General features: G+C 36.8%; 3 protein-coding genes across 3 annotated transcripts in view; all 3 read right to left on the minus strand.

Annotated features, from left to right (window-relative positions):
* LOC107710138 (putative adenosylhomocysteinase 3) overlaps positions 1-7,808 on the minus strand; it is a 47,875-nt gene extending 40,067 nt beyond the window's left edge. Inside the window, exon 1 of the mRNA XM_016514868.1 lies at positions 7,397-7,808. Within this exon, the coding sequence (XP_016370354.1) occupies positions 7,397-7,696 (300 nt within the window). The 5' untranslated portion in view covers positions 7,697-7,808. The remainder of the gene's footprint in view (positions 1-7,396) is intronic.
* Positions 7,809-8,484: 676 nt separating this feature from the next.
* LOC107710093 (transmembrane protein 209-like) lies at positions 8,485-12,800 on the minus strand. The gene is made up of 14 exons (XM_016514798.1): positions 12,699-12,800; positions 12,228-12,392; positions 12,081-12,139; positions 11,872-12,003; positions 10,903-11,123; positions 10,600-10,804; positions 10,328-10,503; positions 10,127-10,198; positions 9,743-9,839; positions 9,537-9,662; positions 9,317-9,414; positions 9,063-9,177; positions 8,593-8,690; positions 8,485-8,505 (listed from the first exon to the last, which is right to left on the minus strand). The coding sequence occupies exons 1-14, from the start codon at positions 12,707-12,709 to the stop codon at positions 8,485-8,487; spliced, it is 1,596 nt and encodes a 531-aa protein (XP_016370284.1). The 5' UTR covers positions 12,710-12,800.
* Positions 12,801-14,782: 1,982 nt separating this feature from the next.
* On the minus strand, positions 14,783-22,134 carry LOC107710106 (G1/S-specific cyclin-D2-like). The gene is made up of 5 exons (XM_016514814.1): positions 21,598-22,134; positions 20,419-20,634; positions 17,576-17,735; positions 16,598-16,746; positions 14,783-15,258 (listed from the first exon to the last, which is right to left on the minus strand). The coding sequence occupies exons 1-5, from the start codon at positions 21,790-21,792 to the stop codon at positions 15,091-15,093; spliced, it is 888 nt and encodes a 295-aa protein (XP_016370300.1). The 5' UTR covers positions 21,793-22,134; the 3' UTR covers positions 14,783-15,090.
* Between the last annotated feature and the right edge of the window lie 870 nt (positions 22,135-23,004).

A 23,004-nucleotide genomic window follows, 5' to 3' on the forward strand; every position in this document is an offset into this window, starting at 1 on the left:
ACCTGGCAGGGTCCCTATACGGTGCTGGAGAAGATTGGGCCGGTGACGTACCGGGTGCGTCAGCCAGGAAGGAGGAGAGCCGAGCAGCTCTACCACATGTACGCCAAGTATAAACCAGGCTCTACTCTCTAAGTGCTGCGCAGTTCAAATGAGTAGCGCGGTTTCGTTATGCGTACGCCGAGTATAAACCAGGCTCTACTCTCTAAGTGCTGCGCAGTTCAAATGAGTAGCGCGGTTTCGTTATGCTTTCAGTTTCGTTTGCCGTTTGATGTTTCTCATATGCAACAGAAATGGCAGCGCTTAGGAGTTGAACAACGCGATGGTCGCGCCAGTGCGACCGCACACAAAACTTAGCCTATAGTCGCACAGGCAGAAAACATGGTCGCAGTCTGGAGCCCTGTAAACCTAGAAAAGTAAAAACAGACAACAGTAGGCTTTTTGACTACTGAAATCTAAACGTTAAAATGGAATCCAGAAACATTTTAATGGAATTCATGAAAAAATAAAACAGATTTTATAGGGTTCTAGGTAAGAGAGTGTGAGAGAGAAGTCTGTCACACATGCACTCGACAGAAGCAGCATTGAGCTGGCACATTTTGTGTTTGTTTGGCTGGCTCGCTCTCACTGTTGCCTCCGCAGTACACAGAGTCATTAAGGCACTCGAGAAGACTCTGGGTGATTTAAGGTGATCGAGTCCTGCTGCGGTGTGGTTACGGCTGCCTGAGGGAGAGAGAAATCTCAGCTGTGCCCTTTAAAGTGTTGAAGTGCACCATTAGGGTTGCTGCCAAGGACAGAGTCATAGATGAGTGTTTGAGAGCAAGAGAAGATGATGAGTGCACTGTTATCAGTAAACTGCTTCAGTACAAAACATGCAGTTCAGTTCAATGCATCACTCCCTCAAAGCTTCAGTCTCCATGACCACCACTTACCTGAGAGAGCACATCTAGTTCTGTTTAATCGCACATGTGTGGTCCCTTTTCTTAAGCTTGTAAGACAATAAATGGCATGAACAGAAAAAGGCCTTCCTGGAGGTATGCTATCATTCACACATGAACCCTCTACAGATAAACACAGGCAGGTTCAATGTATAGGTCAGTCTCTTTGGTTCCATTCCACCATTAATCAAAGTCTCCAAACTTTGCACCATGGTGAGAAATATTTTCCTGTCAACTGCTCGTTGAAATCTCATCACACGTCATATGAGCAACGAGGAACTTGGTACGGAGCAAACTAGAACAGAGACTAGGGGTGGGCGATATGAGCTAAAATTCATATCACGACATTTTACACTGTCCAGGCGATATCGATATTATATTGTGATATGAGAAAAAAAATTACAGGCAAAATATTTTAAAAAGTGAGGGATTGGACATAGACCTTTTAAAAAGTGAGGGATTGAACTTAGACCTGAAAAGTCTTTTTTTATTTTTTATTGTGCCATTGTTTTTCTCAAAAAGTGCAAACGTGAAACATGAGGTAGGCCTGTATGAATTAAATTAAATATTGTGTGTTTGAGTAGGCCAGTGGTTCCCAAACTCTTTCTGCCGGGCCCCCCTTTTGTAAAGAAAAATATTTTCAAGCCCACCCAACCCCTCCTTTTTTTGGGGAAAGTCTCTAATGCTCACCAATGCTACATTTATCTATTAAAAATACAGTAAAAACTGTAATATTGTAAAATATTGTCAATTTAAATTCTCTATTTGAAAGATTTTTTAACATATAGGCTACTGTATACCTGTGATCAAAGCTGAATTTTCAGCATCATTACTCCAGTCTTCAGTGTCACATGATCCTTCAGAAATCATTCTAATATGCTGATTTGCTGCTCAGTAACCATTTCTGATTATTATCAATGTTGTAAACATTTGTGCTGCGTAATATTTTTGAGGAAACAATTTTTAAATAAGCGGGAAAATTACACAGTGTAGTCTTTATCACCCTGCAGAGGTTTCTTTTGCAAAATAATCTGCTGACTGTACACTATCCCTCAGTTTGGGAACCACTGGAGTAGACGATTTGTGCTCTATTAATTTGGTCTGTTACGATGCTCTGTGTTTGATTACTAATGCCGACACAAACCAAATCACAGTACCGCAGGTCTTCTTTACCCTGATTTCAAAGCAACAATTTCTAAACACTCCCAAAAGAGAAATGTAGCTGTAAACATGATTATAGGTCAAAAAAGTTAAGAGTCCAAACAAGTTTGTTTGAATGGTGGTTGTCGATCTGATGTTCATCTGTTGATTTACGCATGAAGATGTCGAATGAAGCCGAGCTACGTCACATTTAGGTTAGTTAGTCGACTTCAACTTACAAACGACTAAAGTGTTTAATGACATTTTAAAAGATTAATTTTTACTCCGACTGAAATCAAACTCTCCAAAACCCAGTATACTAGACAATTAGTACCAGCATTATTTTAATCTTTATAAACATATTTAAATAAGTTTTTATTTTAAGAATATTGTGCACTTTTGTTGTTTTTATTGGTTCTTCCTATTTAGCTTTAATTATTATTATTTTTATTTCAGTTTAGTTTTAGTAAGTTTTGTAGTGCAACCTATACTTTTTATTTTAGTCAGTTGCCAAGGCCAACACTCTAAAAAAAATCCTGGGTTATTTTTTTAACCCAAATGCGGGGTTGGGCCTTTTGGGTCATTTTTTGGGTTATTTTTTCAGCGTTTGGGTAGTTTTAGTGTCACTCAGATCCTGGGTCAGACATACCCAAGTGGTTGAGTTATGTATTGTGGGGATTTTGCGTCCTCTTCAAGAGAGAGCAGTTCAAAGTGCCATCAAATCGATGCATTTCTTTGGTAAAATACAGGTGTGTATACATTTTGTGTTATCTATAAAATCGTTACTGTGCTGTATATCGTTCAATTTTATGCAAAGCATCATACAGGCGCGCGGTCTGAATCACTGAAACGAGTGTCGCGTCTGTCTTTTTGCGTGATGGAAAAGCCTGATGCTTTGCATAAAATATCTGATTTTATTCACAAAGATACAGAATATAAATACTTTGGATGTTAAAATATGTCCTCAGAGCTGTTTACTGTTTGCTTATGGGCAGGTTATGGAGTCAGTCACAGCATATTTCGGCTAAGAGTGAAACGCAGGGTGGCAGTCTGAAGTTAGCAGTTCCCTGCCGAACACGATTCCAGCTCGGGCACGAGAACCAGCGCCGTTACGGTGGAAACAGAATAACAGAGACTGGTCGATTACACGTGAATTACATCTGTTTAATGTTGAGTTTTTACTTCTAATGTTTGTTAAACAAGTTCAAATATAGTCAATAGCCTAAATATAAAAAATTATATAAACAATGCTGTAAATGATATAAATAAAGGAAAACAAGGGAAGTTACCATGCAAACCAGTGGTTGTGTGGAGTATTTTACACAAGTTTAGAGGATTTAAGTTTAAGTTTACTTAGAGGATTTAAGTTAAACATTATTTCATATATGAAGTAAAAAATAAGCTAGTAGTAAAAATGAATCAACCCATTATGCTGAGTTAAATAAACAACCCAATTAGCTGGGTAAAATTAACCCAACATGTGTTCTGTCCTATATTTATCCAGCCCAACCCCAATTTGGGTTGTTTTTAACCCAGTGTTTTTTTGTGTAATTTTCATTTAACTTTTAAAGTGCATGTAAACGATTCACCAGCTCTCCACAACTGACTGCCATTGTTGTTTTATGATTATTTATATTATAATATTTATAAATATTTTAATTTAATATTTTTTTCTATTTAGCTTTAATTTACTTTTTTATTTTAGTTTTACTAAGTTTCAGATTAAACTTTACACTTTAAACTTTCAAAGTGAATGTAAACAACTCACAATCTCTTCACAACTTACCAGTGTAATTATTTATACTATTATAATATTAATGTATATTTTAAAATTTAGATTTTCAGTTATTATTTTAATTTTAATAATTTTGTGATGTGCTTTTTCTATTTTTATTAATTTCCATTTTTATATTTAGCTTTAATTTATTTTTATTTCAGTTTTAGTAAATGTAGTACTTCAACTTTTTATTTTAGTTCTTAATTTCTAATTTTTTTATTTCTAATTTCCATTTAACTTTAATTTTAGGTTTTTCCATCTTAAATGCATATTTTATTTTAGCTTCATTTCATTTTTAGCTTTAAAACATTTTTTATATTTTTAGTTAACAATAACAACACTGCTTACAGCTGTTACTGTTACATTTCTATTGCTCTAAAAACAACTTATCCTTATCTTATTCTGAATTTTATCACCAACCTCTAACACTTATTTAGGCTGTATCATTACATAGTTCACATTATTAACATTTACTATAAATAAACCAGCTTATATATAACCCGCACTGAACCATATGCAATAGTCATGTACAGGGATTCCCTCCCACGTCATAAGCCTGTTAGGTCTAAGAATCCTGGGAACAAAAGCTTTACTGACATAACGCCACAACAGTGCAAGGTATGCACAAAGCTCATGCCTGAATCTGATGCCAAACAGCAGCGTGAACACGTCTATCAGCACCCTGGTTCCCCTCTACACCCTCAAATCCAGTGGTGCGAATGTTCACTGAGGTCTCAACAATCCTTAGTCAAACTACAGGCCGTTTGAACCTACATGACGCGATGACATGGACAGGCCTGCATTAGAGATCCCGCTGCGGGACATGTCACTGCCCTCCCCTCCTCTCGGCTACTTTACAGAAGCAACAGTTGCGTGATGGAACAGTTTTACAGATGAACAGCAAGCCTGCTTTATGGGTGGCTAAAGAGTTTTTTTCTTTCTTAGAAACAAGGCAGATAAAGTAACAATGCACTGAAAGCATCACACCAGCACCTTCAGGATAGATGAGTGGCATAAAAGAGTATCTGTCCAAAAATAATTTCTGGGATGTCACCAACCCCACTACAGATCATCTAAACCCACTATGGTTCATCATCTGTCAAACGTCCAGAGTTACACTGCTAAGAACGGAGCCTGTTGACATTCAGCAGACACAGTCCGCACTTAGAAACAAGGTTATTATAGTTAACTTAAAATAAGTTAAATTTTTGTCACTTGAAAAAAAAATTATTTAATATAATGTATATATAAACACTTATTTCATTTCAGCTAGTCACCAAAGAAACACTGATTTTGACTTAGTTTATCTCGATTTACTAAAATAACAAACTAAAATAAAAATTAATAGACATATTTAAAACAAAAACTAATAAAAAATTACAAAAGACAACAAAACTACTGAATCACTAAAATTAAAATGAAAACAAAAAATATAAAAATAAAAACTAACTCAACATAGGAATAAAAACTATATTAGTATCACAATAGCACTAAAATTAATAACCCTGCTTCCTTTTTCTTTACAATACAAGTGAAAGCTATGCACTTAGCCTTAAAAAAGAAACAACTATGAATCAAAATAATATATGAGTGTGGATTTAAAAAGATTTAAATAATCATAAAAAACAAATGTTGCCTTGGCAACTAACTGAAATAAGTTTAAGTTGAAATATTAAATGTTCTAGCACTAAAACATTAATAAATTAAAGCTAAATATAACAAATAAAAATGACAAAAGCACATAACAAAATTATTTAAATTAAAATGAAAACAGAAAATATAAAAATAAAAACCATGCGCTTGGCCTTAAAAAGAAATAATCAATCAAGAACTAAAATAAAAAAATACATGTACACATTCATATATATTTATGTGGATTAAAAAATTCAAATAATAATAATAATAATACATTTGTATATAATACAATTCAATGCACTAGTGCTTGAAAAAAAGAATAATTTTGTCAAAGAATAAATATATAAGGCCACATACAAATACATGTACACATTCATATATATTTATGTGGATTAAAAAATTCAAATAATAATAATAATAATAATACATTTGTATACAATACAATTCAATGCACTAGTGCTTGAAAAAAAGAATAATTTTGTCAAAGAATAAATATATAAGGCCACATACAAATGTCATGTTATGGCTCGTTCTGCATTAAATCCTTGGCAAATGATAACAGTAATAATAAAAGTAAATTTCTTTATCAAAATCTTTTATCCTTGAACTGTACGCCATCTTCATTTTGTCAGCTAAGATAAGATAAAGAAGATATTCATTTATTGATAAGAGATTCATCGAGAACACAGTCTCTGTTAAGTCCTTCCAAGGAACGGTCAAGCCAGATAAGAGTCAAAGAGACGCTCCATGGAGTGAACCGGCAAATTCCCATAATTACCTAATCTAGCTCTGGCCACACAAAGCTCATGATAGAGGGACTGACACATAATAGAAGAGTGACATTTCTCAAGTTATATCAAGCCATACAAAGTCTGTTTCCTCACATCAAATCTGACATTGCTTTTGAATAGGGAAATGAAATGACATTTCAAATGACCACATCGTCAAGCAGGACACATGGACAAAGCAACCTAATCATAACAGAGAACTGGAAAAATACTCAAACAATCAGCCACAACCATTTCACCGGCCTTGCTCCAATACTGCTAACTTCAAATGCCACAAAACTGACCTGCACACACTCAAACAACACCTTTCTCCGCTTTGAAAGTGAAAAGCAAAACTATATATTTATATTTACATGCAGAGGAAGTGCTGACTTGTATGCTAATAATGCTATAAAAGAAAAACTGCAACCGAAACGAATGAAAACAATCTTAACCAACACTGCAATATCAATTCATAGCTGATCACAATCTTCACATAAAGATAAATCTGAAGGATTCTCAAATAGCTTTTTATCTTGAAGATCATAATCACAAATGGAACTACAACACACTTTAAAAAAACAAAAACAAAAAAACTTGGGTTACTTTACATAACTGTCATTAAGATAAATATCAAACCTGATTACATTAAGTATTGCTTAAATCATGTACAATCAAACTATTCAATGAAATTGCAATAAAATTAAACTGCATACAACTGCTTATCTAAAGCATTACATAATCTGCGAGTGAATTCATAATTAAAGTTATTATAAAAGTGTTACAATTTCAAGCACGATATATGTTTTGGAACTGTATGTTTTGACCCGGATAAACGCACGCAGTCTATGGCCACGACACGCGCAGTGCGGGTCTCTTTCAGTCATTGGAAACAATCACTCACGAGCTCGAAAACAACGCGATCCGATCAAAAACCCAGTGAAAGCACTCGGTAGATCTGTCACCGATCTTCCCCGGACAGCTGGAGGTAAATGAACGTGAATTTATAGCTGTTATGCTGCTAGTAAAGGTTTTATAGGCCAGGGATCATCGCTGCACAATGACACACGACAGCGGATGGACGGTTCAAAACGAGCTCCATCACAGATTTCACGGATCTCGGCACAAGCAGCTTATGTTACCTTTTTCATTCGCGGTGCCTCGGCCACGGTGCCGTCGTAGTTGACAAACGCCTCGCCGCCGTTCTGCTGCGGGTCCGGCCGCTTCATCGCGGACGCCTGCGGCATCTTCACGGGGTTCGGAGCGGTGGTCACCGGGCTCGGCTCAACCGTCACGGCCGCTGCTGGCGAAGTAGAGTTATTTTCACTCTTCTTCTCCTCTGCTTTAGGTGTCAGCGGAGATATGGCGGGGGAAGCGGCTTTACCGGCCACGTCTTTTAATTCGACCTCGGCCATTTTCGCTGTCACAGCCTGGACTGACATCGCTGCGAACCGCACTGAGCTTTTTTTTCCAACACAGAGAGAAACGACACACGAACGGATACGCACGATGGGATGACGCGCGGCGCAAAGCACTATGGGACACGCAGTTCACGTTACCAGAGCGTCTGTTACGTATCTTGTTACGCATGGATAATAGCTAACGGTAGTAGTACTAATATTAGGGATTTTTTTTTCATTTATTTAAACTTCAAACACTACATTCTATTATTTTCGTATAATAATAACTACTATTGTACTTTTTTTATACCAAACACAACTATAACTTTGACCTCACAAAAAGTACTGTGGCACTACAAATGTACAGCGATGGCAACAGATGTTAATACCATGGTGCCGAATAATTACCATGTGGTATTTAGAAGGTACTTCCAGTAACAGCATGGCTTTACCATGTTTTTATTCAGCTTGACGACTGTAAATTATTTGTAAGACTTCTTAAAACATTTCTTATATTCTCTCATACATTGCAATTGGCATTTTGGGAAATTTAAGTTGCAGTACCAGTGAAACTGCTATAAAATATTAAAATAACACATATATTCTTACCATTTATAACCATTTGTAGGTGGTCAGCACTACCATCCAGTGGTTAACACTGGGAATAGAGTTTAAAAAATATATAAGAACAATGCTGGGCATTTATTAATTTAAAAACCAAGGACAAAAGTGGAAGCTCATTCCATTTCAAGTTTCACTTCAGACACAATATAAAATACAAACAACAAACATTTCTTGTCGAATATGTAATTTGGCATTCAAGATCGGGATCATCTTTCATCCCAGCTCTTCTGTATTTTGTCAAAATAACAGTGAAGAGAAATAAGAAAAGCCCGTCACTGAGAGCAAATAAATGATCATTAAGACTATGTCCTTACCTTAGGCAAGCTGTAGATGTGGCCCTGGTAGACGAGCTGATAATGAGGAGGGTTTGTGCTACTTTGATGAATGCAAAACAGGTTCTCATTGGACACGTCTGTTAGAAATTCACACATAAAATGCCAGAGTCATAGATTAAACAGGCTGTATAAAAAAGGGTTATTATAGTTAATGAAAACATTAAATATAAAATAATATACACATTCAAGTAGTTGCCAAGGTAACATTCATGTAGTTTAGCTTGATTTAACCAAAATGAAAAATTATAAAAAATAAAAAATAAAAAAACTATATAAACATTTAAATATCAACAAAAATGTCAAAAGTGCACAACAAAATGACTAAAAAATTTAATTAAAACTAAAATATTAAAACTAATTTGAAATCTTATTAAAAACTATAACAGTATCTCAATTATGCTAAAATAACACTGGTATAAAACTCAATGTAACGCATAGTCTATGCATACCTGGTTTATCAGGCGTCTGTATAAAATGCTGGGAGGTAAAGGTTTTTCCGTCGGGATACTTAGGATGTGGAGGAAGCCGTGAGTCCAGGTACGTACACAGCACATGCATCAGGATCTGTGTTCGTCAAAGTGTTTGCATCAGTGTAGAGTAAAAGTAAATGCAATGCATCAATATTATTTTTTATGCTCTCATCTAAACTGCAATGCATTGGTAACATGGCATTCAAATGCTGCAAATGTTTGGAAGAACACACAGCAGAATCTGTCGGAAGGTCTGTGTCCCATTTCCGGTTTTTCAGATCTCCTCCTCCATTCCAGCGGAAAGAGCTCATGCAGCCGCTGTGGGCTAGTTCTGCAAGAGCATTGATACAAATGAACATTAGCAGTACAGTAGCATCATCTCTGTTCATGAGACAGAACCACGGTAAGTCTAAATATTTATTATGTTTAATCCCAGTTGTGTATTCTGCTCACCCTTGATTCTCTCCACGAGATACTCCTGGTTTGGTGAGACGTCCAGATACTGTACGATAGCATTGAGGGTGGGGATTGCAGAAGCTTTGACCACAGCAGCTTGTTTGAGACTGCTGATACTGGCCTCTTCACGAAACAAGGGCAACAGAAGTGAGACATAATGGAAACATTTACGTCTAAATATCTTTGGCAGAAAAGACAATTACCTCCGATCTGGAGCTCAGGGCAACCCATCCTCCTGAGCTGACTGTTGACCGAGTCCATCTCTCTGACCAGATTAACTAGAATGGTGTCATTTATCCACTGGAATAAGTAGAAAGAGAAAAATATGGACATAATTTACAGACTATTCACAAACGTCATGGCTCAAAAGAAAAACTTATAAATAAATAAATAAATAATTATTGATGATAATAATAATAAATAATATAAATAAACAATTAAATGTATAAAAAACAATAATATAAACAATTAAATGTATAATAATAATAAAGAATAAATAAATACTGAAACAACAAACTAAATTAATAATAATCACCATTTTACACATTAATAATAATAATAATAATAATAAATTAATTTGGACTCACATTTCTCAGTTTAGCAGTCCAGCTGTCAATACTATCTGTCACCACACGACTCATCGTGATTCTTGCCCAGACCTGTAATAAATTGGAAAAATCTACTTTAAAATACTCTAAAAATAAATAAATAAATAAATAAAAACTTACAAATAATACAAACAAAATAAACAACGATGATTTGATATCTTGAATTAATTTGATCCTCACCTCTTCAGCGGCTTGTTTAGAGCCCAGCTCCGTGTCGTCTTTATGGGCAGACGGTGCCTGTGAACGGCAGGCCGGCTGATACTGAAACTTCCTCAGGCTTTGTGCGTAATCTCCCACCGAACGACTGTAGTTCCAGAACGATGGACTGTGTCTTGGAGATGTTGACTCTGGACTCCCTAAATAAGAAAATATTGCGAAGAAAATGTTGTAGGCCACTGCTTAGCACAGCCACAGTTTGATTCAACACCTTCGTGTCCATGCAGGACTCTTACCCAATTGACTGCGGTGGCTTTTTTCCTCCTCCGAATGTAAAAACTTCTCCAAAGTCTTCAGGTCATCGATGCAGTCCTCCTTGCCTCCGGGCGAATTAAAGACTGACGGGGATGTGCGGTACCGAGCGCGGAGACTGGTGCCCTCTGCTGGTCCGAGGTTGCTTGGGTACGGAGAAGAGCCTGAAGATGGACTATAGTTCAACACCTGCAGACATAAAAAGCAAGAAAGGAAATGCAGTGGGTGTGTGAACAGAATAGAATATCAAAAATACAATTTTAAAGAAGCTTTTTAAAGTACTCAACCTTGCCGAATGCCATGGAGGGTGAGAAGGGTCCTCCTGATGAAGAAGGGCTGCTCAGAGGTGGACTGAACCCAGACACACAGCTGGGGGAGAACTTAGGGCTGGTGCTTGAGGTTCGCGCAGGGCTAAAACTGATTACATTCTGTCCCTGCAGGGGCGACGACTGGACTGAGACTGGAGCTTCTTTCTTTTCTTGTTTCTGAGGTGGAGAGGCTTGAATCCCTGTTAACACAGCAATGAAGGATTAGTTCCCACCAATACCAAAGCAACAGACTAAATATTTTTAAAGCAAATCCGATCGGTTCATTACACAGTCCTTCATCTTGGGAAAAATCTGGCGGTTTGAAAAATCTTTTTATAGAATTACTTATTCTTTATTATGTAATAATAATTTTAATTATAATAAATAACATTTGTTTGTTTGTTATTATATAATTATTGTATTATGCATTTTATTATTATTTATTTTAATCATTAAGGAGTGGGAAAAGTTTTTTCCCCACAAAATCTGTCATTTTCTGTTGCTGTTTGGATGTAGTAAAACCCACTGATGTAGCAGAAAACACCTGTTTGCATTTTCTTCTGTCACTGGCTGTATATTCTAACATTGAAATCAGGTTTCGGCATAAAACATTAATCATCCATACATGTGAAAATTATCTGAGAAATGACTCAAGAGGAAGATGGGAATCATGTCTTTGTGGCAGTTTTTCTGGTGATTAAGTGATAATACCAGACTTCTTCACCTTACAATGGTTGTTGAAAGCATAAGTGCTACTAAATATATCATATTTTGTGAGAAAGTGAGACATGCTAGAGCAAAACAGCTATTTTTGTAATCAGCATTCATTAAGCAATTATGCTACTGGGCAGTGTAAATGCATGCAAGAATTGTTTTTTCAGTGAGAAATGGCATTTTGCATGATTGTTTTTACCCGAAACACTTCTTTCCAGATACCAGCTAACTCACCTGAACCCCTGAGTCCAAGTAGTCGATGTTGTTCTGGACTGACGGTGATCGTGGATGGGGCCATAGTGTACTTGAAATACTTCCAGAAGTCAAAAAGCGCACTGAGACTGAACAGGGAAGCCAGGGCAAGCTCTGTCCAACAAAACCAGTCAGATGAAAAATAACATACCAGATCACTGACACGCTTTGAGCTCTTATTATACACTTACCAATATACCAGATCGGCCAGTAGGTTATGTTGTAGTATCTGCCAAGAAGATTTCCAGACCTATAAGACAAGGTGACTTGGTTACCCATGGTTTAGAAGACACTAAACCAATCACATTAGGGAGTATTAGGGGCATATCTGAACTCACATCTCAGTATAGATCATCCCAGCCAGAGACACATTCAGCATGGCCCATGCCAGGACAACCTGCCGAGCCTGTTCCTCCCTCCTCAGCTTTATGGTCTTGTCGATGAGGGAGGTCATGCCGTCCTTTAATGTCATATCTGCGCTTGATCCTCTACCAAACCATAAGCTTTCATAATAAAACAGAAAGTATAAACAGACAACATCAGCAGCCACATAATGGATTCCAAAGTGATTCAAAACGACTCGAATAAGACTGCAATGCTTTTGTGTGTAAAGAGAACAAAACTATATAATATTCAGTTGTGATTGTGACATGTTATTAGTATTATAATCCATGTTAGCCAGCTATAATGTTCAGCACGAGGAGACTCTCGCACAACAATTAACAAAATACGAAAAAATATAGTTTTTTTATGGGTAAATTGTTTCTAAACTTTACAAAAAGTAGTTTAAAAGGTGATTTGATACATACTTCCTCTGCATCAGCCCTCCATGAACGCGGTAAAGTATGAGGTGTAAAGACAGAAACACTAAAATATATCAACAGAGTGAAAGGAGCAGCAAATAAATTACTGTCGGATGGTGTTTCAAAATAAAAGTCTCTCGGCACAGTGTGGCCTAAACATGCCTCAGATAAGAAAATGATATGTAGTAAAATAGTTAATGGCTTACCCCGACATGTAGATGTGAATTTTTATTCATTTCGTGATAATTGATATGAAGATCGAAAAACAGTTTGTTTGTTTGTTTGTTTGTGTGTGTGTGTGTGCGCACACTCAGATGTGTCAGAAAAGTGCAATTGATTTTCATATGAATTAAAAACCATATGAAGTTTAAAATAATAAAAAAATATTTATAATAATCAGTTATAATACTATATATAATTAATTACATCGTTTTTACATGTTAATGGCAAAGCTGCATATAAAACCACAAACTCCCTGCAACCCCTCTTCTAAGCAGCAGGGGTCAGAAAGACACCGTTCAACACATAATTCCCATTTGAGAATAATTATAACTTTAAATTGAAGAGTAAAGCCTCTTGCTTGAGACCACAGCTGTGTCAAAGATGGAGACGGTTAGGTCTAATTCACATGAATCACCACAGAAACTGAACACAGTTTTTATTTTTCAAATTGAGATTTATTGAATTGAATGTCTGATAATGAATCACCACAGAAACTGAACAGTTTTTATTTTTCAAATTGAGATTTATTGAATTGAATGTCTGATAATTGAAGGTAAGTGTTCTAGGGCAAAAATGAAAATGATGGTATTGCTGAAATGGATATTTTTGGATGTGGAGGTGGAACTTTCAACAAAAGGTGGCTGCTTCAATATAATTCAAACAAAATTAAAAACAATATTTTGTATCTAAACGATGCGTTGCCCCAGTCTTACATCAACCACCTGATAAGAAAATACATTTACAGCTTTTTGGTGAGTGTGTATCTGACAAGTTCATAAAAGAACGGAGGCTTAACCTCAACACAGGCTTAATCTTTTCAATCCTGCTACTCTTCTACAAACTTCCTGACTGAAGTGCTGTGAGGTATTGTGACTGGGCAGGAACATTATTTGAAAACAATAAAGGCGTTTCATTACACAAAGTAATATAATAGCTAGAAAAAGAAGTCAGACAACAGTTGAGTTAGATTAAACACAAATGAGGCAAGACTGTTCATGCAAATATCTGCAAGTAACTGCCAAGGCACTTCATGCATGAAAATAATTGACAGTGTAAATGCAAACAGAAAACAGACATGCAGCCACCATGAAAACACGTTCAATAATTCTGATATAGCAGCAACATGGAAACCGAAATTAAGGTATGCATTAGCTCTTTTTTTCATTTTTCTTTTTCTTTTAGCAGCACTGGAACACAAGTTCAAACATTTACACAAAATAAAGGAATGGGGAGAAACACAAACTGAACTTAAGGATATAATAGCACACAAACTCTCTCAGTGATGGTGTTCAAACAGGTCAAAAGAGCGAACAGCTTCACACTTATTCATTATAAACATTATAGAGCGTTCCAGAAACCACCTGCCTATTTCAATCACGTGCAAAATCTTTCAATCTGTATTCTTCGATTCGCCTCTTTCCTTCCTTCCCTACCTCATCTTTACTCCACCTTCACTACATACTTAAGTGTCCATCTGAAACGGTCCTTTGTGCTCATGAAGCTGTGATGGTCACCATGCATGGATAGAAACAGTTTAACATATATTCATTTATGCTTATTGCATGCAATAACATTCACTGTAAATAATTCCTAAGAATTTCTTGTTTCTGAGAAGTAACTCTTCAGATCATTGTATTAATATCTCTATGATAAGAAAACGGATCCCACTGAAAGGACTGATGGATCGTTCTATCCATTCTGTAGAATAGCATTTTCGTGGGATCACATGCTTCCTATATTATATAAAAAAAATGGCCTCTGGGAATTACTAAGGAAATACATTTTATAAGATAAAAAGCATAATATTTTTAATAATAATAGGTATTATTATTATAATTATTAAATAACCACATCAATTATAATAATAATAATACAGTTGCATATGACAGCCAAAACAGATGTGTGCTCTTTGTTAAGTAATATACACCATACTGCATTATTCAATCATGGTATGAGGCCAATTCAATTAAATTTCAAGTATGTAAAACGCCACCGCCTGCGGATATGAGACGGCAGCAGCAGCTGTTTTGCTCCGTTATAAAATATCAAGCTTGCGTTCATATATTATGCGCGTATAACCATCTAATGTGGCTTTGAAATTCAATTTACATACAGTAATATAATGATAACTGAATGTTTTGTAGGCTGAGGAGGTGGATAGGAACAGGAACCGACATCATAAGTTAACATCACGGACATCTGTAGGGGTGCAGGACAGGTTTTGAGATTGCGTCCCTTTGTTGCTGGCTCTGCCCTCCTGTTGCTGTTGATGCTGTTGTTGACTTTCTTTCAGGCTGCTGGTCAGTAACTGCTCGATCTGCTCTTGACATGATTTCAGACAGTCCTAGAAGAAAGAAATAGAAGAAGAAGAAGCAAGGTAAGCACTATGCACACTAGCTTCAGCCTCAGAAGGCACTGCATACTGACATACACTCGTAAAAATAAAGGTTCCAAAGCGGGTTTTCGCAGTGATGCCATGTACCATTTTGTGTTTCCCAAAGAACCTTTCAGTGAACAGTTCTTAAAAGAACCATTTTCTTTCTTAGTGTAAGGTTCTTCACCATCGATTCCAATAAAGAACCTTTCACATCCATGGAACCTTTCAAAGTTCTCTTAAAATTAAAGGTTCTTTATTGGAATCAGATTCAGAATGAGCTTTATTGCCATGTTTGCACATACAAAGAATTTGTTCTGGTGACAGAACCTTCCAGTACACAGACAACAACACAGAAAATAAGAAATAAAGATATGTGAATAAAATACACACATTTACAAATATATACATATATATATATATATAAACAGAAATAGACAAAATTTGTATGTAAGAAGGCACTGCATACTGACATACACTCGTAAAAATAAAGGTTCCAAAGCGGGTTTTCGCAGTGATGCCATGTACCATTTTGTGTTTCCCAAAGAACCTTTCAGTGAACAGTTCTTAAAAGAACCATTTTCTTTCTTAGTGTAAGGTTCTTCACCATCGATTCCAATAAAGAACCTTTAACATCCATGGAACTTTTCAAAGTTCTCTTAAAATTAAAGGTTCTTTATTGGAATCAGAATCAGAAAGAGCTTTATTGCCATGTTTGCACATACAAAGAATTTGTTCTGGTGACAGAAGCTTCCAGTACACAGACAACAACACAGAAAATAAGAAATAAAGATATGTGAATAAAATACACACATTTACAAATATATACATATATATATATATACTTGATGTACTAAAATACAAATTAATAAAAACTATATAGACATATTAAAAAAACTAATACAAATTACAAAATAAAATTTCTAAAACATTAATTAAAATTAAAACATAAAATAAAAATCTTTTGAAAAAAACATTTTTACATTTTATGTACATTTTATGTTTTATTAAAAAACTAAATAGTATTTCAATGCTGCTGCTTGAAATAAAGCTTTTAATCAACAAATGAGACCTTAGATGTGTCCCATCCCAACTTCCTTTTTCAATAGGAAATACATACAGAAGAAATGGGGTCATCAGGAAGTTGTTCTTTCATAAAATGTCACAGAATGAATGGATTACTGTACAACTAAACAAATAAACCAGGGCTAATCCTTGGTTAACCTCTATCTTGAATGGTAATTTGCTATATAATTACTGAGATTTTGTTTCACTTTCTTTTTACAGTATGATGATGCTGGACACTTACCACCTCAGTGTGGGTGATTTTAGCCAGCAGCTCCGTCAGATTGTCCCCCCACAGATTTTGATTGCTCTGGTCAGGCTGGAGGCCACATACTGCTGCCCCCACACATCCTGTAGCGATCATGGAGGGAGGGTACATGGTGAAGCTGTGATCTGAGGAAAAAACAAACACACACACATCCCGAAACATCAGTGACCTGGTCAGTAAGTTCCCTAGAACATTAGTCACCTGTGAAACACTTCAAAACAACTTCCCAGGAAACAGCTGTGATAATGCAATCTGATTGAGGAGTCTTACTATATCTTACATCTGTTTTGAATTCCACGCAAACCTGAACCTGACGTTCACATGCTCTCTGGTTTCAGATCTGTTTTAACATCGCTACCTCCCTTAAATTGTCCTGCAGCTGTGAATGAAAAGTGAGGAGAGCCTTCCTTCTCCTCTCACTCCTCCTTCCTCCCTCCCTTCATCCCTCAGAGGGTATTGAGGTTTCAAGGAACTACTCCCCCTCTTCATCTGCCTTGAGATCCTGAGAACGGGCCCTCTTGGCTATTCTGTGCTGGAGTCATTCGTTTCATCTGCTTTGTTGGTGTTAGCGTGCTGCTTATTTCAGGACGCAACGGTCATCCTTGAATAAACACCCTACACTCGACTGACTGCCACAGTACAGCAGCTGTGCAGTAAACCAACATTCCTCACTTGAGAAAATTGTTAAAGGCACTGACAAAAAACACCAAAAACCTTTGCAATAGCTCAAAAAAGCTCCTCCATCTTGGCTTGTGTTCAGGCCTCAGCCTCTTGAACAGATGCAGGGCCGCAGAAACACACCCAGTTAAATATACAAAACTTTTATATAGACACAAATAACAAGGCAGAAAGTATTATAACACATTCACATCATAAGCACAGTACTGGCTATGTTTCAGCTTATTCAGACACATTTCTGACAAATGCAGTCAGCGCACTCATCTCGGGTCCTACCTGTTGCACAGAGGGTGATGAAGGTTTGCGCGTGTTTGCGGATCAGCGTCAGTCTGTCTTCGGGAAAGGGCAGTTTGTGCAGGATGTGTTCAATAAAGTCAAGTGGGGTGATGGCAGCCAGGTTCCATTTCAATTTACTAAGAACCACCAACTCCCACTCCAACAGAGACAGAGAAAGACAGAAACAGAACAAGAGATAATGAATACGAGTGGCAGGACCACACATAAACTCAAGTGACTATATTACCCACATTCCACCTTTTTAGTTTTGACCATACAGGATGCAGAAAGGTTTGTTTATTACCTCAGTTAAAGGCAGGCCCAGATGACCTAAAGATGGTCTTTTACATTTTCAGTGCAGATTTTTGCAGGTGGAATTGATTAATTATATAGATCTAGACGCTAGGCTCTTTACATGCAATCTGCTCGCATTTTTCATTTCATTTTCACCACTCCAACAGAGACAGAAAAAGACAGAAACAGAACAAGAGATAATGAATACGAGTGGCAGGACCACACATAAACTCAAGTGACTATATTACCCACAATCCACCTTTTTAGTTTTGACCATACAGGATGCAGAAAGGTTTGTTTATTACCTCAGTTAAGGGCAGGCCCAGATGACCTAAAGATGGTCTTTTACATTTTCAGTGCAGATTTTTGCAGGTGGAATTGATTAATTATATAGATCTAGACGCTAGGCTCTTTACATGCAATCTGCTCGCATTTTTCATTTCATTTTCATTTAATACATAGCAAAAGCTGATTGGCTGATTGTGCAACCAATGAGATTTCTTGCTCAACATTTAAAGGGGACATCAGATGCCCATTTTCCACAAGAAGGTATGATTCGGTCTTCATGAAATGTCTGTAACATACTTTGGTTAAAAATTCCTCAATGGTCATGTAAAACACCCTTTTTACCTTGTCAAAAATATCTCTGTTCACAGCGACCCGTTTCGGTGCATGTCTCTTTAAATGATAATGAGCTACTGCTCACCCCACCCCTCTCTTCCTGAGGCGTGTTAACACAAGGCATGTGAATTGCTGCCTTGGACTCCGTATATGGCTCAGATGTGGCTTATTCAAATAGCTAGTTATCTACATAGAAACCGGCTGCAAAATGGAACAGATTGCTGGATGACACAGTTTCAGACTCAGACAGCCCATAAAAAACTGGTTGTGTGTGTTTTCTTTTAAGCTTTTCTGAGCTGGCAGATACGCCAGAAACCTAACTAAATGCAAAAAAACAAAAAAAGCTAAAAAAGTGAAAATTTCATCTGATGTCCCCTTTAAATATTCAGGTTCAGTGTTCGCTGTAAACTGGTTCACCTAAAACCCTCCACCTCCACCAGCTCCACCTGTCTAGATCTCCTATGGAATTTATACACGCCTATTCATGCATGTGTGCACTGGCTTAGGATTTACTTGAACTCAGAAACTGTTAGTAAATTTCACAAATAATTACAAAGAAATGACAAGTAACACAAGTATTGACAAGTATTTCCTTGTAAAACAATAAACTTTGTTTTATTTACCACTTTGAAAATTCCTTTTTTTACAGTGAATGTGGACTTTACTGTTAAAAGTGTCTGCAAAAATATTAGACAAACTATCACAATCTGATATCATCACTCCACTAGTGTTTGTCAATGATAATGTATTTGACTTAATCACTCCTGACTACAGTCTATTTTATTGCCCCCTAGTATTTCAACTGTGCAAAGTCTGTCAATCTTGTGTCGCAAAAGCCAATTACATGCCATACTCACACCAGACTAAAATGTTAAAAAATGCAAAGACATGTATTGCCTTATAAAACACAAGTTGTGACATAAATCATCAGGATCTACTGACACTGGCATTTAAAAAAATCTAGGTTGTGTTTCTGTCACTCAACACTCAACTTGTGATTCTTCAAAACGGGGGAGAAATGAGTCAAGTTGCTCTTTAAATATGGATCTGTTTTGCTTAAAGGGACATCATAGTTGTAAAATAAATGAGGTTATCATGTAAAGCTCCGCCCCTTGTGTTTGATCTCCACCAACCAGGTGCTCTATTCCATGCACACGCTCAACTTCCTTCCTCGCACGTGCCCAGCTGGCTTTGTTTCGCCTGCTGAAGCTGCTTTCTGAGAAACTCAGAGACACAAGGGGAAAACCAGCCCAAAGTGAGAAGCTCTACACCCTTATTGTGCGTGTGCTGGTGAGTGAAGAGAGAGTGTGAGAAATTTGAAGTTAGTGAAGACTCCGCCAAGAAGGGACAGTCCCTGGCAAGAGACACCAAATCACCACCTCCTCCTGGATGCTTCAGTCTGCAGATGCATCTGCTTTATACAAGAATCACCACTGCAATTTATAAGAAATCTTTTTGTTTTGACCCAGTTGGACCAGTTGTCTTTCCTGTTCTCTCTCTCTTCTTCTGTCTTTAAACACACATATCCAAAAGCTCTAATCATTTCGATTTAGACATTATCAGGGTTTTTACCAGCTTATATTTGATTAGAATAGAGTGTATTATGTAAGTAGACAGTCCTTGCCAATTTATGGGAGCAGTATCAAATCATCAAAACCGTTCTCATGCTGTTCAGAGAGGCTAAAAATCAAAAGAGCATTTCATCACAGCTCAACCCAGAAGACTGTTCAACATCAAAAACAACATTAGGGGGCAAAGCAAGCTAAATTCACTTCCCCAATAGCTAAATTTCACAATAATAAAAATATGATGAATCAGCAGATCACAAACCAAGGGCTATATATAATCTAAAATATATAATCTGGGGTCTGAATAATTACACAACAGATGGAAGACTTCTTGCTGTCATCAAGGCCATCAACTCTTACCAGCAGTTGTTGAGATGTAATGGAGTTGTCTGTGTACATGCAGAGCTTCCTGGCCGACAGCGGTTGGCATTCTTTTAATTTTGAAGCCAGGAAGAGACACACGGCCCCTAAGAGCTGCAAATAACATTTTCTTGTAGGAACTGCAGCTAAAAATCTGTCCAGGTAGTTCATAGCCAAGGGAAAGACATCCTCTTCACATTTCTCCTCTTCACAAACCTACAGGGACATCGACAGAATTAATTCACAATTTAATAATCAAGGCAGTCTAATAATTAGTATTCATTTAACATTTGTTTGTTCTTGCTTCATCTTTTTTTGTTGTTGTAGGTTAGTTAGCTCAATGCTCTTATATCCAGACATTTCTGTTCATATTCTGTTTTTTTATTTGTTTTTATGCTTTTTCCCCCTACTAGGCATTTTGAAGGCTATATATGTAATTATTTTTATCTATAGCTACTATTTGCAGCTTGTAGAATATGTGCTTACTGTTAGGCCTACTAACTCTTTTCATGAGAAAGAGGAACTTTCCAGCGGTAAAGATCTTCATTCATTTGTTAAACCCAATGACGCCCACACATGACTGCTTTGGTGATTCGTCACGTTAAGAAAAATATACTCTAACACCAAGTAATGTCAATGACAGCATATAATATCATGTATATGTATCGCTCTGATAAAACCACATCCGACAATTATTATGTTGCTTTGATGAACTGAAATACATTTAAATCGACGGTTCTTAGCTGCACTTTCGCTAAGAGAAACTCAAAGGCTGCGCCTGTTTCAAAAATTCGCAAAAATTACACAAATGTATAAAACCATTCATAAAACACATGTAAATAAAGCACAGACCCTCATCTGTCTAATAAAGCATGCACTGAAGAAAAATACTAAAGTGTTTTCTATTAAATGAACATTTATAGCATACATAATCGTGTGTGGAGGTTTCAGCGTTGCATTTCCTGCTGATTTCTTGATCAAACTTTTCCTTTGCACATTGATTACACATATATGCTATACGCATACAGGTTTAAACGAATGTTTTCTTGAGTTTGATTGTCTGTACTGTAATAAAACGAATGCATGCCAAAGTCCAGCTATACTTTAGGTATGCTACTTGCCAACATATTCTACATTATAATACAAGCAAACAGTTTCAATAAAACTGGAACTACAAACCTCCAGCATCCACGTCGCGACCATCCGCCTCATAAAAGGCTGAATTTCCTTCTGGACACATTTAAAATAGGGTCCCTGCGGAACATATCTGTCCTCCACCGTTAAAAGACTTTGCAGTACTCTTTCATCGCAGAAGATGTTGGGATCTCTCTGAGCTCGCATGATTGCGTCCTTTTCCAAGCAAAAAAATTCCATGTTTGGGCTTTTCTCGGTGTTGCTAACTAATATAACCACCTCACAGTGCCAGCTGCATGTGGCTGTGCCTATGCAAGAAGGACGATTTTGTTGTTGCCTTAGGCATCAATAGAACTAGTTTGCACGGTTAAAACTTTCACTTTTTACATAACGGAGGCTGCAATCCCTGGCATGAGTCTTTCCTGCTGAACTACAGACACAGATGAAGCAGAACAACTCTTCTGACTGCATGTCATGACCACCCAAAAGGCAATGTCAGTCCCTCCTCCTGCTCAATTCACGTTGCAAAAATGCTCAAATTCTCTCCTTCCTGCCCAGTCATTGCACATGCATGGCATTCTAGCCAATCCTCTACTCACAACCCCTCAAATATACATTTAATGCACCTTTGAAACAAGTCATGGACGGGATAATTATAGATTTTTTTACATGCATAGCCTACATGACACATGATATGATTTTTTTTTTCTTTTTTCAGATTTGTATTTCCCCTCACGTGCAGATGCACATGTCCAGTGAACTCATTTTATTCACTGCTGTCATTTACATGCATTCTTTTAAATGTCTCATCTGTAAATTTACTGTGAGTGCTGCATTTCATGCACAATTCAAGTGGATTATTTGTACACAATTGAAGCTTGTAATAAATGGATAAATGCATTGAACGTCTCACTAAGCAGTTATTATTCCTGCACAGTGGAAATCCCCATAAAATATAGGACCTACATTAACAGTTTTTCACAAAATGACGTACATGTACAACAATGATAGTAGTGAACAACAAAGCACACAAAAAGTTTCATGACACAAAGACAGAGCCTTCGAAAGGGAAAGTGACAAGTTGGGCTTGATGGGTTACATAACAGTGTAATACGAATAGCCAGTAAGAAATCGAGAAAACAGCTTGAATTTACAACTTTTACAGGATATCAAAGACATCATTGCCATGCCCAAGATAAAAACATATGACATGCTTTCCTTCATCTAAAATGTCTGGTCATCCAGATAACAATAATTTTGTTAACTGTGCACCTGTCTGTCTGTCTTTCTCCATGAAGCAGTTGTTGGTTAGTAAGAAATAACGGTAAAATTAACCATGTGTTACAGCCCTGAGAGATGAAACCACAATTAAATGATAAGCTGCCGCCTGCCAACCCACAAACCAACACACATATTCATTAATTATTTGATCATAATAGTCTGTGACAGGTG

Source organism: Sinocyclocheilus rhinocerous, unplaced genomic scaffold (genome assembly GCF_001515625.1).
Source record: "Sinocyclocheilus rhinocerous isolate Xijiao unplaced genomic scaffold, SAMN03320098_v1.1 scaffold1708, whole genome shotgun sequence".
Lineage (NCBI taxonomy): Eukaryota > Metazoa > Chordata > Actinopteri > Cypriniformes > Cyprinidae > Sinocyclocheilus > Sinocyclocheilus rhinocerous.

Bases quoted from the DNA above. Each gene is read 5' to 3' on its own strand.
- LOC107710093 (XM_016514798.1), bottom strand. The intron at 12,004-12,080 runs GTAAGTGTATAA...TTTGTTGGACAG, and splicing joins CTGGCCGATCTGGTATATTG to AGCTTGCCCTGGCTTCCCTG. The intron at 8,691-9,062 runs GTATGCATAGAC...AATTTCTAACAG, and splicing joins ACAGACGCCTGATAAACCAG to ACGTGTCCAATGAGAACCTG.
- LOC107710106 (XM_016514814.1), bottom strand. From the start codon at position 21,792: ATGGAATTTTTTTGCTTGGAAAAGGACGCAATCATGCGAGCTCAGAGA. The intron at 20,635-21,597 runs GTTTGTAGTTCC...ATGTCCCTGTAG, and splicing joins TCGCGACGTGGATGCTGGAG to GTTTGTGAAGAGGAGAAATG. The intron at 16,747-17,575 runs GTAGGACCCGAG...TTTTTTCCTCAG, and splicing joins CATCACCCTCTGTGCAACAG to ATCACAGCTTCACCATGTAC.